Source organism: Cottoperca gobio, chromosome 18, assembly GCF_900634415.1.
Source record: "Cottoperca gobio chromosome 18, fCotGob3.1, whole genome shotgun sequence".
Classification (NCBI taxonomy): domain Eukaryota; kingdom Metazoa; phylum Chordata; class Actinopteri; order Perciformes; family Bovichtidae; genus Cottoperca; species Cottoperca gobio.
In genome coordinates this window covers 428381-439820 of record NC_041372.1, presented here as the reverse complement: position 1 = coordinate 439820, position 11440 = coordinate 428381, and the positions used below count along the sequence as shown (strand labels likewise).

Genomic DNA, 11440 nt, shown 5'->3' with positions numbered 1-11440 from the left:
TAAATACCTGTGTTGTCAGGATCAATCTATTGTTTTGGTTCTGTACAGACTGTAAAGCCCCATGAGGCAAAGCTGTGATATTACAACCCAGAGGTCATCCCACTGGGTATTTCTTTGATATTGTTTGATGTGAAAGAAGCTTTACGATCCCTAATTTAGTTGAATGAACAACAGGGTTGAAATGTGCACAAATCACTGAGAAGCTTTCAGGAAGCTATATATTTATATAACCATTGATACTGTGTAAATGTGCATACAAACTGGTGAATGGAAACCATTACCTATTCATTGTTGTTTCTCTTGAAAAACAGCCGGACAGTGTTCCTGTCAACACACCATGTTACAATCACACACAAGGCCGCACAACACACAGAGCAACTCCCCACAAAATATCTAGCTAATTCAGATAGTGAATAAAATATAGTTTTCACACAGCTCCCTGAACCCTCTTGACCGAGCTGACAAAGAATTTCAAATGAGTCGAAGAATGTAAAGACTGTGATAAAATCAAAGAATCTCCCTCACCTTTCAGCAGCATTGAACCAACACCTTGTGGAATGATTTGGTACACTGATAAAACTAAACAAAACAAGAGCCATCTAAAACTGTCTCACAAAACATAACCAGTTCTACCTGCTATAATGAAACCTGTCAGTCCACCTGTCAATCCAGGGGCTGAGAGCTGAACACAGTTCAGAGACAGACAGACAGGTGAGAGACAGACAGGTGAGGGACAGATGAGAGACAGACAGACCGACAGACAGACAGACAGGTGAGAGACAGGCAGACAGAGAGGTGAGGGACAGGTGAGAGACAGACAGGTGAGAGACAGGTGAGGGACAGGTGAGGAAAAGGTGAGAGACAGACAGACAGGCGAGGGACAGGTGAGAGACAGACACACAGACAGAAATATACAAACAATGACATCATCTCTGTCACAGCTGGTAATAAAGAACATGAATCTTTGTTTACTTTATTTACCATGGGGACTTTTTGTTGAGAATAATGCTCTCCTCTCCAAAACTCTGCACACACTCACATGGATATCCACTTTCCAAGTCTTATTCGTTCGCCACTAAGGGTTAATAAGGGTTAATATAATATGAAAATATATTTCAATACAAAACGACACATCTAAATTGGATTTTAAAAATAAATAAATCCAGTGCGGTTACAGCGCAGTAAGAGATATGACACATTTAATTTAGTAAAAGGCAGCGACAAACAAAAGCTTTTTTAACAAAAAATTAATGGTAGACAATTGTGATCACTTTGATGAGTTGTGCAACTAACTTAAGCAAGGTTCAGTTTCCTGCAAATTGAAATCCAATCAAAAAATTAAAGATTAAAAAAATTGACCAACTACGAATGAGCTTCAGGATTAAATGATTTACTGGTGTGGCAAGTTTTAAACAATAGCCAAGTATTTATAAAAGAGTTCAAACCTGACTAACAACATACGTCACGTACTTTCTAACCGTAAGTTTAAAACATCACATTACTGGCACAGAACAAGGTACTTCACATCTCAGCGTGCCAGTATGCACAACTCCCAACCAAACAGCTGTCACACATGAATCACACCTTTGTGCCACCAGGATACATACTGATGACTGTGCCACACCTGGGTTAATATTGTTTAATTAGAAACCATTTGTCAGACACAGAAATACTTTATGTGTTCATATGGTTCCGTGACAGTTCCTCCATTAATTGGTGCGGTCCTCTGTGGCGACATATACAGAAACATATACAAACACAGAGTATAGAAACAAAATAGAAATTAGTATGTAAAACTGTGTGCCATATACTACAATATTTAGCAACAATAAATATGGAAAAATAGAAATAATAAAATGTATAGGCCCACTACAATATATAACAGCGTAAATAGTTATAATGCTGAAAAATAGTAAATAAAATGCAAGAATAGTATAAATAAGAATATTAGTTTAAATGTACAATATAAAGAATAATTCAGTATTAATGAAAGAATAAACCAGGATATGTATTATTATAGTATATATTGTTGTTGTAGAATTAAATTATTTGAGATTTTAGGTTATTTGTGCAATGCAAGGGGCAATAAGTCTAAACTACTTTTAAAAATAGTTTAGGGGTTTAGCACGTCTCATCTCGTTATGCATATGAATTCACTACATGCTTATATTCTGTTTATTCATTAGCAATTCTGTCTACACAAATGATATCACTTTGTTATTTTTATTTTTTATGTTTATATTTTAGCCCTATATTTTAACTTGCACTATTTTATGTCTTAGATTTTTATTATGCTTTTACTCGCGTGGTTTTTTAAAAAAAATACATATTTGAAGAGCATTGTTGGAGGGTGCCTGAGATCCAACTCCGGTTTCTCTGTAATAGCTGTGCATATGATAACAAAGAATTTGAAACTTGAAGTGCGTAATCCAAGTGTTTCAACTACATTTCCCATGACCACCCTTTTCAACTGATATGGAAGCCCGTGAGTCCAAACATACTTTTTCGCATTTAGACGCTGCCGCTGCCGCTCTTAAAGGAGACGCAACCCAAACAGGCCTGTTGTTGGTTAAAGAAATATGAGGTTTGCTATAGCTTTAAGAAGTAAATAATGCTGGATGTTGTTAAAATCATATCCACTATACAACGTTAGTTTTATCTTAATGAGCTAGTTAATTAAATGGTTGTGTGGTGAATAAAGATTGACCGAGCTAACAAACAGGGCCTTGAACGTTACGTTACTCTGTCGTTTTACATGTCGATAGCTCATCGCAAAGGTGTGCATTATTAGGCTCACATAACAGTTAAATAAGAGCAGCATGGACTCAGATGAGGACGAGCTTTCAGCTAACGTTACTGGTCCCGGGACTAAAACAACCGGAGACTTAACGCGGAAGGCCCCCAAACCGTCCCCGGACTCGACTGAGCCGTCCAGCGGGAGAAGAGGAAGTAAAAGGCTGCTGAACGCCGCAGTGACCCCCCCGGACTCTGGAGACTCTCGAGCGGGTGCTCGTGTTTTGCGAGCCCGGGGAGCTGGAGCTGGCTGCAGGGCTAACGTTAACAATGAGTCCAAGAATGCCTCCTGCCTGCAAACCCCGGATACGAGCAAGCACCGCGGACGTGGGAGACCTGCAGGGTCCAGAAACACACCGGCCGTGCAGTAAGTGCCTGCACAAACACTGACGTTAACGCCACTGGTGTAGCAACCAGATGACTCGCAACTCACTCACTGAGTAAATAACTACCTATCACTATCACAGAGTACTGGTGAGACTGCACTGCAGGCAGGCGTGTAGGACGCGTGCAGCTGCATCACTGGGCTTTCTTAAAGCCATAGGTTTACCAAAACAAATGAGCTGAATGCATGTGTTAACATTAATGCATACTGTGTGTTTTCAAAGATTTATTTTGATCTGCACCTGGCTGTCATTTACTGTCGACTCTGTCTCACACAGACCTGCTGCTTTAAAGAAATCCACAGCCAAAAAAGGTGAAAAGACACATACTCTATACCCCTGTTCATCTATAAAGACACATATATATATCTACAAATACACATATTTATCTATAAAGACACATACTTATCTCTAAAGACACATACTTAATACCCCTGTTCATCTATAAAGACACATACTTATATCTAAAGACACAAACTTAATACCCCTGTTCATTATTTGTTGTTTTAATTTATTACGTCTGTTCCCTCTGACTTCCTCAGCATCCAAACACATTGTTGGACCAAAGCTGTTCAAAACTAGAACAGGCAAAGGGAGACGTTCAACCCGAGCCTCTCGCACCACATCAGCAGCAGCATTCAAGCCTGAAGCAGAGACGAACGTTTCATCATGTGGTGAGACACAGTTTTTGCTAAACACTGTACATAAAACACAATAAGACTGAAACTGAGGTGACATATTGAGCCTCTGTGTTTCAGGAGAGGAAACTGGTTCTTTGAAAGGAAGCAATGACAGGTAAGAGATTGAGCAGCAGAGAAAATGTTGGGCTTCATGCTTGATTTGCTGATGTGAATTCAGTGTGGTGTTTATGTCCATATCAGCGTTGCAGATCCAGATGACGAGGAGCCTCCATTCAGAGAGGACATCATCTATAAACCTGAGACGAAGATGTATGCTGTTGCGAGTATTAGTCATGAGTGTTACTTTGTACGAAGACCTCCAACTTCATGCATATATAAATGTTAGCAAATTAAGCTTCATCTCTTAACTCCTCAGGGAAAAATCAAGGTGGCTTACAATGTCAAAACAAATGGAGGTGAAGAAAGAGGAGTCAGAAAAGGAGGATGAAGAAGACATTAAACAGGAAGAGTCAACCGAGCTTGTTGTGCAGAGTGAAGATGGAGTGGGCACTAACACAGAGCCACCCAGGAAGTAAGCAAACGATGTGTTGATGAGTTAAAGGGACGCACAGAAGCACGATAGCTTGGTGTTTTCATGAAGACGTGCACCCTCTGAGCTCGCTCTGAGCGCTTACTGAACAAAGCTATGCCCGGCACACTAGGAAGGAAAGTATTCCAAGCTTTAACCACAAAATGAGAATACACGTTACCGCCTAGAGATGGAATGAAAGCAACCTTTTGTTGTTCTTGCCAAACTAAAATAGAAACTTATTGATCACTCCCAATGTTCAAATATGAACTGCTCACATGCACAACCTCAATGTGACTCATTTCTTCTTGCATAGCTTCTGTTCTTTGTGCTATTGTGAATGTTATTATTTTTGAGTCATGAATATTTTGTAGCAACCTAAATTAAATTAAAAATTAAATTTGCAGTACCTCCGGATGAAGATTCCTGCCTGTAATGGACACACTGGCAGTTTGGGAAGAAGGATTAAAGTTTGACATTTCATTTCAGGAGAGGTAGACAACAGAAAGATGACAAAGCCCCTCGGCTGCCGAAACAAAGGTAACAGTCTGTATACTTCACCTGAGATGACTATTTGGATCAAGTATGATTCTTAAACAACATCTCTGCTTTCTGTCTTCATAGGAAAAAGCCCCCTGTGCAGTACGTCCGCTGTGAGATTGAAGGATGCGGTACGGTCTTGGCCCACCCACGCTACCTGCAGGTTAACCACCCCGTCAACTGACAGCCCCAAATACTTTTCATTAAAAGCACTGTTTCAAATTAGGCAAAATATTCTCCATAGAAACCAAATTGGTCGCCTGCATTTTCACATCCTGTTTAAGATCATCGTATGTTAAGGTGCTAAGCATCGGAGGTTGTGTGTGTTTACTGTAATATTAACTCCTTTTCTTTCGCCTCTTTATTTCAGCACCATATCAAATACCAGCACTTGCTTAAAAAGAAGTATGTGTGTGATCACCCCTCCTGTGGTCGCTTGTTCCGTCTGCAGAAGCAGCTGCTGCGCCACGCTAAACATCATACAGGTGACTATATTTACACTGGCACCACACCTTGTGTTTGTTTGATCATGAAAATAACTAGGTATCATTTGTGAGCTGCTTGAATCATGTGTCCTGTCATGTAGTGCGTTCACTCTGTCTCTCAGATCAGAGGGATTACATCTGTGAGTTTTGTGCTCGAGCCTTCAAGAGCTCCCATAACCTGGCAGTGCACCGGATGATTCACACGGGAGAGAAGCCCATACAGTGAGAAACTCTTCACATGTCTCTGTATGTGTCACAATATGTGCTGGGTGCCAGTAGCACCTTTTAAACACACACAAAATGATGTGAGTCTGGCTGGTGTCTATTATTACAAGAACATTATCTCACTCCTTGAGTATTTCAATTAAGTTGCTTTACTTCTCTACATGTATCTGACAGCTGTAGGTACTTTGCTGATAAAGACTGTAAGAATTCATTAATGATTTTTGAGTGCAGGACTTGTAATAGAGTATTTACACGGTGGCGTTACTTTGTTTACTTGAGTAACCTGTTGTTTGTCTCCACCTTGTGGCAGGTGTGAGATCTGCGGTTTCACCTGCCGTCAGAAGGCCTCCTTAAACTGGCACATGAAGAAGCATGATGCAGAGGCCTCCTACACCTTCTCCTGCTCCATCTGCAGCAAAAAGTTTGAGAAAAAGGACTCTGTTGTTGCCCACAAGGCCAAGAGCCACCCCGAGGTGCTCATAGCTGAAGCCCTCGCAGCTAACGGGGGCTCAGTGATAATAAGCAGCCCAACCCCAGACATTCCCCCCGTACTCACCCCAGAGACCGCGACCCCGGACTGTGTCCCCGTGCTCAGACTGACTCCGCTGCAGCAGGTGGTGCTCCCGCTCACTCCGCACACTATAGATGTACATCAGGGCCCGTTCCTCCAGCTGCCCACACATCACGTGGTGCAGGTGGGACATCATCAGCAAGCCCCCACCCTGTTGCACCTCACCTCGCCTGCTCACTTCTCCAGCATCAGCCACCCGCAGCTCATCCAGCTCTCCACCCTTCCTGCCAGCACCGTCACATCCATGAGCGCGGCGGAGCCCCAGAGCACCCTTCTTACCCTGAGCTCTGTCACCTCCCTGGCCTCCCAGCAGGCTGTGCAGTGGGGCAGGGGGGCTCACGAGGATGGTCCTCTGCCTGGGGAGGGAGAGCTGTGGGACCGGGTGGTGGTGGGTGGGGGTCATCAGGATGTAGGGGACATGATGTGGGAGGGTAACGAGGAGGGGAGGAAAGAAGAAGAGGAGGTGTGGGAGAGAGAAGGGGGGAGACAGATTCTGTTACAGTGTGCTGAGGCGCATGGAGATACTTTAATGTAGAGAGAGTAAAAGAAGATGAGCTGACATGCTAAATATAACAGAGTGTAACACATTAGTCATATAAAGATTGACTTGTATCAGGGAGTTAGATTTATAATAGTATAGATTCTTTTACCACGTGATGAATATTTTGTAACATTTTGTCGTGTGTGTGTGTGTGTGTGTGTGTGTGTGTGTGTGTGTGTGTGTGTGTGTGTGTGTGTGTGTGTGTGACAACATTTGTATAGCTTAAAAAGACTGCAAGATGATTGTACATATTGTACAAGAAGGTGACATGCATGTCCCTCGTGTCCAGATGTGAATGGATGAATGACCCTCGTACTTTCACTTAGTTAAGAGTTAGAGACACACTACGACCCAGTGTCAAAGAACCTGTAATATTACAATAAAATACTAAAGAAAAGATAAATGTCCTTCCTCGTCATACTGTACAATTCCATCTGATCAAATGTGTTACATATTCTTGCTTTAATATTAATTCATAGAATTTGCAGGCAGCAGTATTATGGTGGAAATAGCTTTTGTGGAAAGTTACATTAATAAAATATGTGTTTTGCTCATTTTCTATCAACAATATGATTAAAAAAATAAGCGATGCATCGTATAAAATGAAAAGACATGCTTTAAAGTCAGAGACTTATCAGTTATGAATCTTATAAGGATTTACACAGATCCCAGAAACTATATAAAGAGGGTTTGTGTTATGACAGAAAATTGTTTGTGTACATGTTTTAAATACACTCCTCGGTATCTTATTGCTGAGAAGATATTGTGTATGATGGTTTTCCACATTAGTCAGAAAGGGAGTTAAAAAAACAAGAAATCTGTCTTTATTGTAGAACTCAACACAACAACAAGGACAAATACTCAGTAGGATGGTAGAAGGACACATGGTAACTATAATATAGGGGGGGAATAAATTAAGAGAAATGGTAGGCACTATAATTAAATGTTTTTCTCCTGTAGCATATTAACTATATAATACTAATAGTAATAGTAATACAAATAATTAGACACTTTACTTCTATAACACCTTTTAAAACCAGAACCAGGTGCTTCACAAAATACAACACCATATAGAGGCAAAGATAGCTATTATTAAAAATAAAAAACATACACATAAAATATATAAATAAAAATAATAAAAACAGGGATTGTTTTCAATCAGTGGTCAGACAGAGAGAAACAACGAAATGTAAAAAACAACAATATTATGGTCAGATATTGAGGGGACCAGCATATTAATTATGCACTTGTTATGTTATATTGTGCAGAAGGAATGTGGGCGGAACACATGGTGACGTTTTTTGGGAGAAAAGGGCCCTCCTGTGCATCCCCCTAAAGACGCCCCTGTGCCTTGCGGAACCAATTCAATCCGGTGTGGTGGTGCACACCGACATGAGCACCGACATGAAGCCCCTGCACTGACGCTCTGTTACGGTCTCAGCTCCCGGCTCACACCGTTTAATACACAGAAAAGGACTCTGTGTGAACACGTTGTTTAGGGGGGGGGTCTTCTCTCTGGTGTCGGTGTTGTTCCGCCTGTTTTATAGACAGTGGAGAGCAAATGGCAGACCTGCAGCAGCTGCAGCCCCAGGGGGAGCAGCAGGAGCAGATCCCCGCGCTGGACACGCCGCTGCCCGACCCGACACAGACCGGGAGAGCGGTGTCTCTTGCCCGGCTACTGCACCACGAGTGTGCTCGTCTGCTCCAGCTATATGTGAGTTCTCAGTGTACAGACTATATATGAAGATGTTTATTATTCACAGGCTATTTACCCCCCTACCCCCTCCTGCTACTCGCGGGTGTCATGGTTGTGTACAGAGGTAGCTAGTAATGTGTTGCTGTTACTGCACATTAACATCCAGCAGGATGCACTCACTGTGTGTTTGAGAGGGATGCTGTGGTGCAGTGTAGTAGTCACCCCCCCTAATGGGCCTAATGGATAGAGTGTATTGGATTTTTCCTGCTGTCATGCTTTTTTTTTTCTGTGCAGCCTCATCTTCCTGTTAGATCACCTTTTAATTGATCATTACTTTTGTCACTTGGTGTTAAACTAGTGAGCTGCAGATCCGATAAAAGCATCCGTCTGCTGTGTGCCGAGTGCAGCATCAAGAGGAAAGAAAGCTCTCTTTTCCTTTGCTTCCCTTCAGAAGGAGAAGGAGACCTTCCTGTCGGACCACACCCCTGACGGAGGACGCATGGTGTCTCTGTCCCCGGCGCCGCAGGACGAGCCCAGCACGGAGCAGCGGGTGCAGCTGCTGCATGCAGCTCTGCGGCAGTGCCTGGGGCTGATCCACTGTGTCGCCCTGAAGGAGGAGGAGGAATGGGGGGAGCTGGAGGAAGACTATGAAACCCTGAAGAAGAAAGTCCGGCTGAGGCTGGAGCACCTGCTGCTCAGCACCAAAAGTCTGCTGGAGAGCCAGGACAGCACCCTGGTGGTCACACCCGACCACCAGTGTAACGAGGTTAGTGTTTATTTCTACACACACACACACACACACACACATATTGTACTTTATATATTTTTAAGTGAAGTACTGTTTTGAACATTTTCCAATAAGGTCTACACTGAACACCTGCAGTTTATCTCTTCATCTCCCAGGCTTTTTACAAAGCCTCTTTTACACACAGTTCTCACTAAATTGCTGGTATCACCTTCCAGGCACCGCTAGGGATTTTCACATGAACTACATTCAGCAACATCTTCACACATCATGGCATGGCACGGCAGGAATAGATAGGGTGGGACAGTCCAGCAGGTGGTGGTAATTCAAAACATACCACCACGAAAACACAACAGAAGAAGAGGAAGCCTGGCATGGACGTGTAGATGTGTCTTATTATTTACAGGAACATGGCGGGTGAGGAGAAGATGTTCTTGTAATGTATTTAATATTCAACAAGTTTGCGAGACTAGTAATGTTTTTTGACAGACTTTGTGACCTCTCAGAAACGTGCATTAAAAGAGCGTCCTACACGAGTCTTGGGACTGGTTCTTCTTCTTTGGTCAGACAGGCGTAACTCTTTACATGTTCGTCCCTGCAATGTTACTGTTTTCATTCACACACAACCGTACCGCCTTTTTTCCTGAAATGTACCGAGGTCTTGAGGTGGGAAATTTGTGGGACAGATTTCCTGATTATGGATCGCTGCTCACATTCTCACATGAGTCTGTGCAGGAAATGTTCCTTATCGTTTCAGGGAGAGACTGAAACATGGCAGGCTTTCTGGCTGAGCTAGATGCTGTTTGACACGTTTTTAGTTATTTTGTCCCCAACATGTCCCGCACATTCACAGTGTCTCTGCTCCGACATGACATTTCTTATAAGGAATAGACTGCATGTGTGAAAGGGATTCTAGTAACTAAATGTTTCGTATGTGAGCAGCTCAGACTTTGTGCATTAAACATGTTTAAAACATGAGTGTTTTATCTTACCAAAGTCTTGCCTAGTTCCCAGTGTTTTACTGGGACGACAGAAGCCAAAATAATGACCTGCTTATTTCGAGTCACGTGTGTGTGTATTTATTATGATAACATGACAAGAATTAGCTAATCTACGTCTAGATCGAGAGCATCTAGATGTCGAAGATGTAGAAGTGGTGTATTTCAAAGCTCTCTATTGTGTCTTTCCAACACAACATGGCAAACTAAACTCTGTGTTATATGAAAAATACCCTCATGTGAGTATATGACTAATGCTGGGAACAAAGATTTAAATAAATACTTAAATCGCTAACATAATCTTTGGATTGAGTTTAAATCAAAATGGATTAAAGGTCCTTCAGCTAAGCATTTAGCATCTTTCTGCTCGATGTTTTTGTTTCAGCTCTGCATCTTTACCTCAGCAGCAAACCGCCGGGTGGAGAGCAGCTGGTGACATAGTGAAACATCCGGCAGCTAAAGGAAACTTAATATCGGACTTACGTTCGTTGGGTCAACATATACGCAACTACGAATGATTAATAATGTAGCTCAAACATCAGTATTTGTTTAGACTTATTTTACTGAGAATTTAAGCGTCCCTCAGGTCTGGATGTGTGCTGCGTGTGGCTTTAATGACAGCATGCTCTCTCCGGTGCAGGAACCCGATGGTGCTGGGGGAGTCTTCGGGCTCAAAGTGTGGACGTACCGGGTGCTGCTGGAGCTGGTGCACTGGGCTGACCATGCTGCTCAGACCCTCCACGTGTTACACACAGAGAGAGAGGGGACGCAAGACATCTGAGCACCAGTACAACAACATCTATGAATGAACTGACTAACAGCCAGCCTCATCAGTATTCAGCAGTGTGGACACTAGAGGTTAACTAACAAAGCCCTGCTTCTCCCAGATGCTGCTCTCTCACCAGCCAGTGCTAAAATGACCTCCAGACTTTCACTGTAGAAAGGGTGTTTGCTTTGTGAAGTGGCAGAGTTACACAATGTATTTTCTATATATATATATATATATATATATATATATATATATATATATATATATATATATATATATATATATATATATATATATATATATATATATATATATATATATATATATATATATATATATATATATATATATATATATATATATATATATATATATATATATATATATAGCGTGTGTTCATTTATTTTATTTACGTGGACTAATGATCTGCTGTTCCTCACACTCCATGACCTGCTAACCGCTAGAATGTAGCCAAAAATACTGGA

At 41.9% G+C, this 11440-nt stretch overlaps 2 protein-coding genes across 3 annotated transcripts; both read left to right on the top strand.

Annotated features, from left to right (window-relative positions):
• Positions 1–2496: 2496 nt before the first annotated feature.
• On the top strand, positions 2497–7396 carry LOC115023396 (E3 ubiquitin-protein ligase ZFP91-like). 2 transcript variants are annotated; one of them, XM_029454347.1, is made up of 11 exons: positions 2497–3160; positions 3456–3490; positions 3719–3850; positions 3935–3971; positions 4058–4126; positions 4233–4388; positions 4875–4925; positions 5010–5088; positions 5296–5410; positions 5512–5632; positions 5946–7396. In XM_029454347.1, exons 1-11 carry the CDS (start codon positions 2820–2822, stop codon positions 6739–6741), a joined length of 1932 nt encoding a protein of 643 aa, XP_029310207.1. In that variant the 5' UTR covers positions 2497–2819; the 3' UTR covers positions 6742–7396. The 2 variants fall into 2 exon arrangements, with proteins under 2 accessions (XP_029310207.1, XP_029310208.1); XM_029454348.1 differs by having other exon boundaries at positions 5533–5632; positions 5946–7393.
• A 674-nt stretch (positions 7397–8070) lies between these two features.
• Positions 8071–11190, top strand: LOC115023743 (uncharacterized). Its single transcript, XM_029454959.1, has 3 exons — positions 8071–8461; positions 8895–9209; positions 10827–11190. The coding sequence occupies exons 1-3, from the start codon at positions 8309–8311 to the stop codon at positions 10965–10967; spliced, it is 609 nt and encodes a 202-aa protein (XP_029310819.1). The 5' UTR covers positions 8071–8308; the 3' UTR covers positions 10968–11190.
• The last annotated feature ends 250 nt before the right edge of the window (positions 11191–11440 follow it).

What these genes read in the sequence shown, in the direction of transcription:
- LOC115023396 (XM_029454347.1), top strand. Translation starts at nt 2,820, where the DNA reads ATGGACTCAGATGAGGACGAGCTTTCAGCTAACGTTACTGGTCCCGGG. An exon ending in AGAAACACACCGGCCGTGCA is followed by an intron (nt 3,161 to 3,455) that starts GTAAGTGCCTGC and finishes TGTCTCACACAG; the next exon opens with ACCTGCTGCTTTAAAGAAAT. An exon ending in CCCACCCACGCTACCTGCAG is followed by an intron (nt 5,089 to 5,295) that starts GTTAACCACCCC and finishes TCTTTATTTCAG; the next exon opens with CACCATATCAAATACCAGCA.
- LOC115023743 (XM_029454959.1), top strand. Translation starts at nt 8,309, where the DNA reads ATGGCAGACCTGCAGCAGCTGCAGCCCCAGGGGGAGCAGCAGGAGCAG. An exon ending in CTCGTCTGCTCCAGCTATAT is followed by an intron (nt 8,462 to 8,894) that starts GTGAGTTCTCAG and finishes GCTTCCCTTCAG; the next exon opens with AAGGAGAAGGAGACCTTCCT. An exon ending in CCGACCACCAGTGTAACGAG is followed by an intron (nt 9,210 to 10,826) that starts GTTAGTGTTTAT and finishes TCTCCGGTGCAG; the next exon opens with GAACCCGATGGTGCTGGGGG.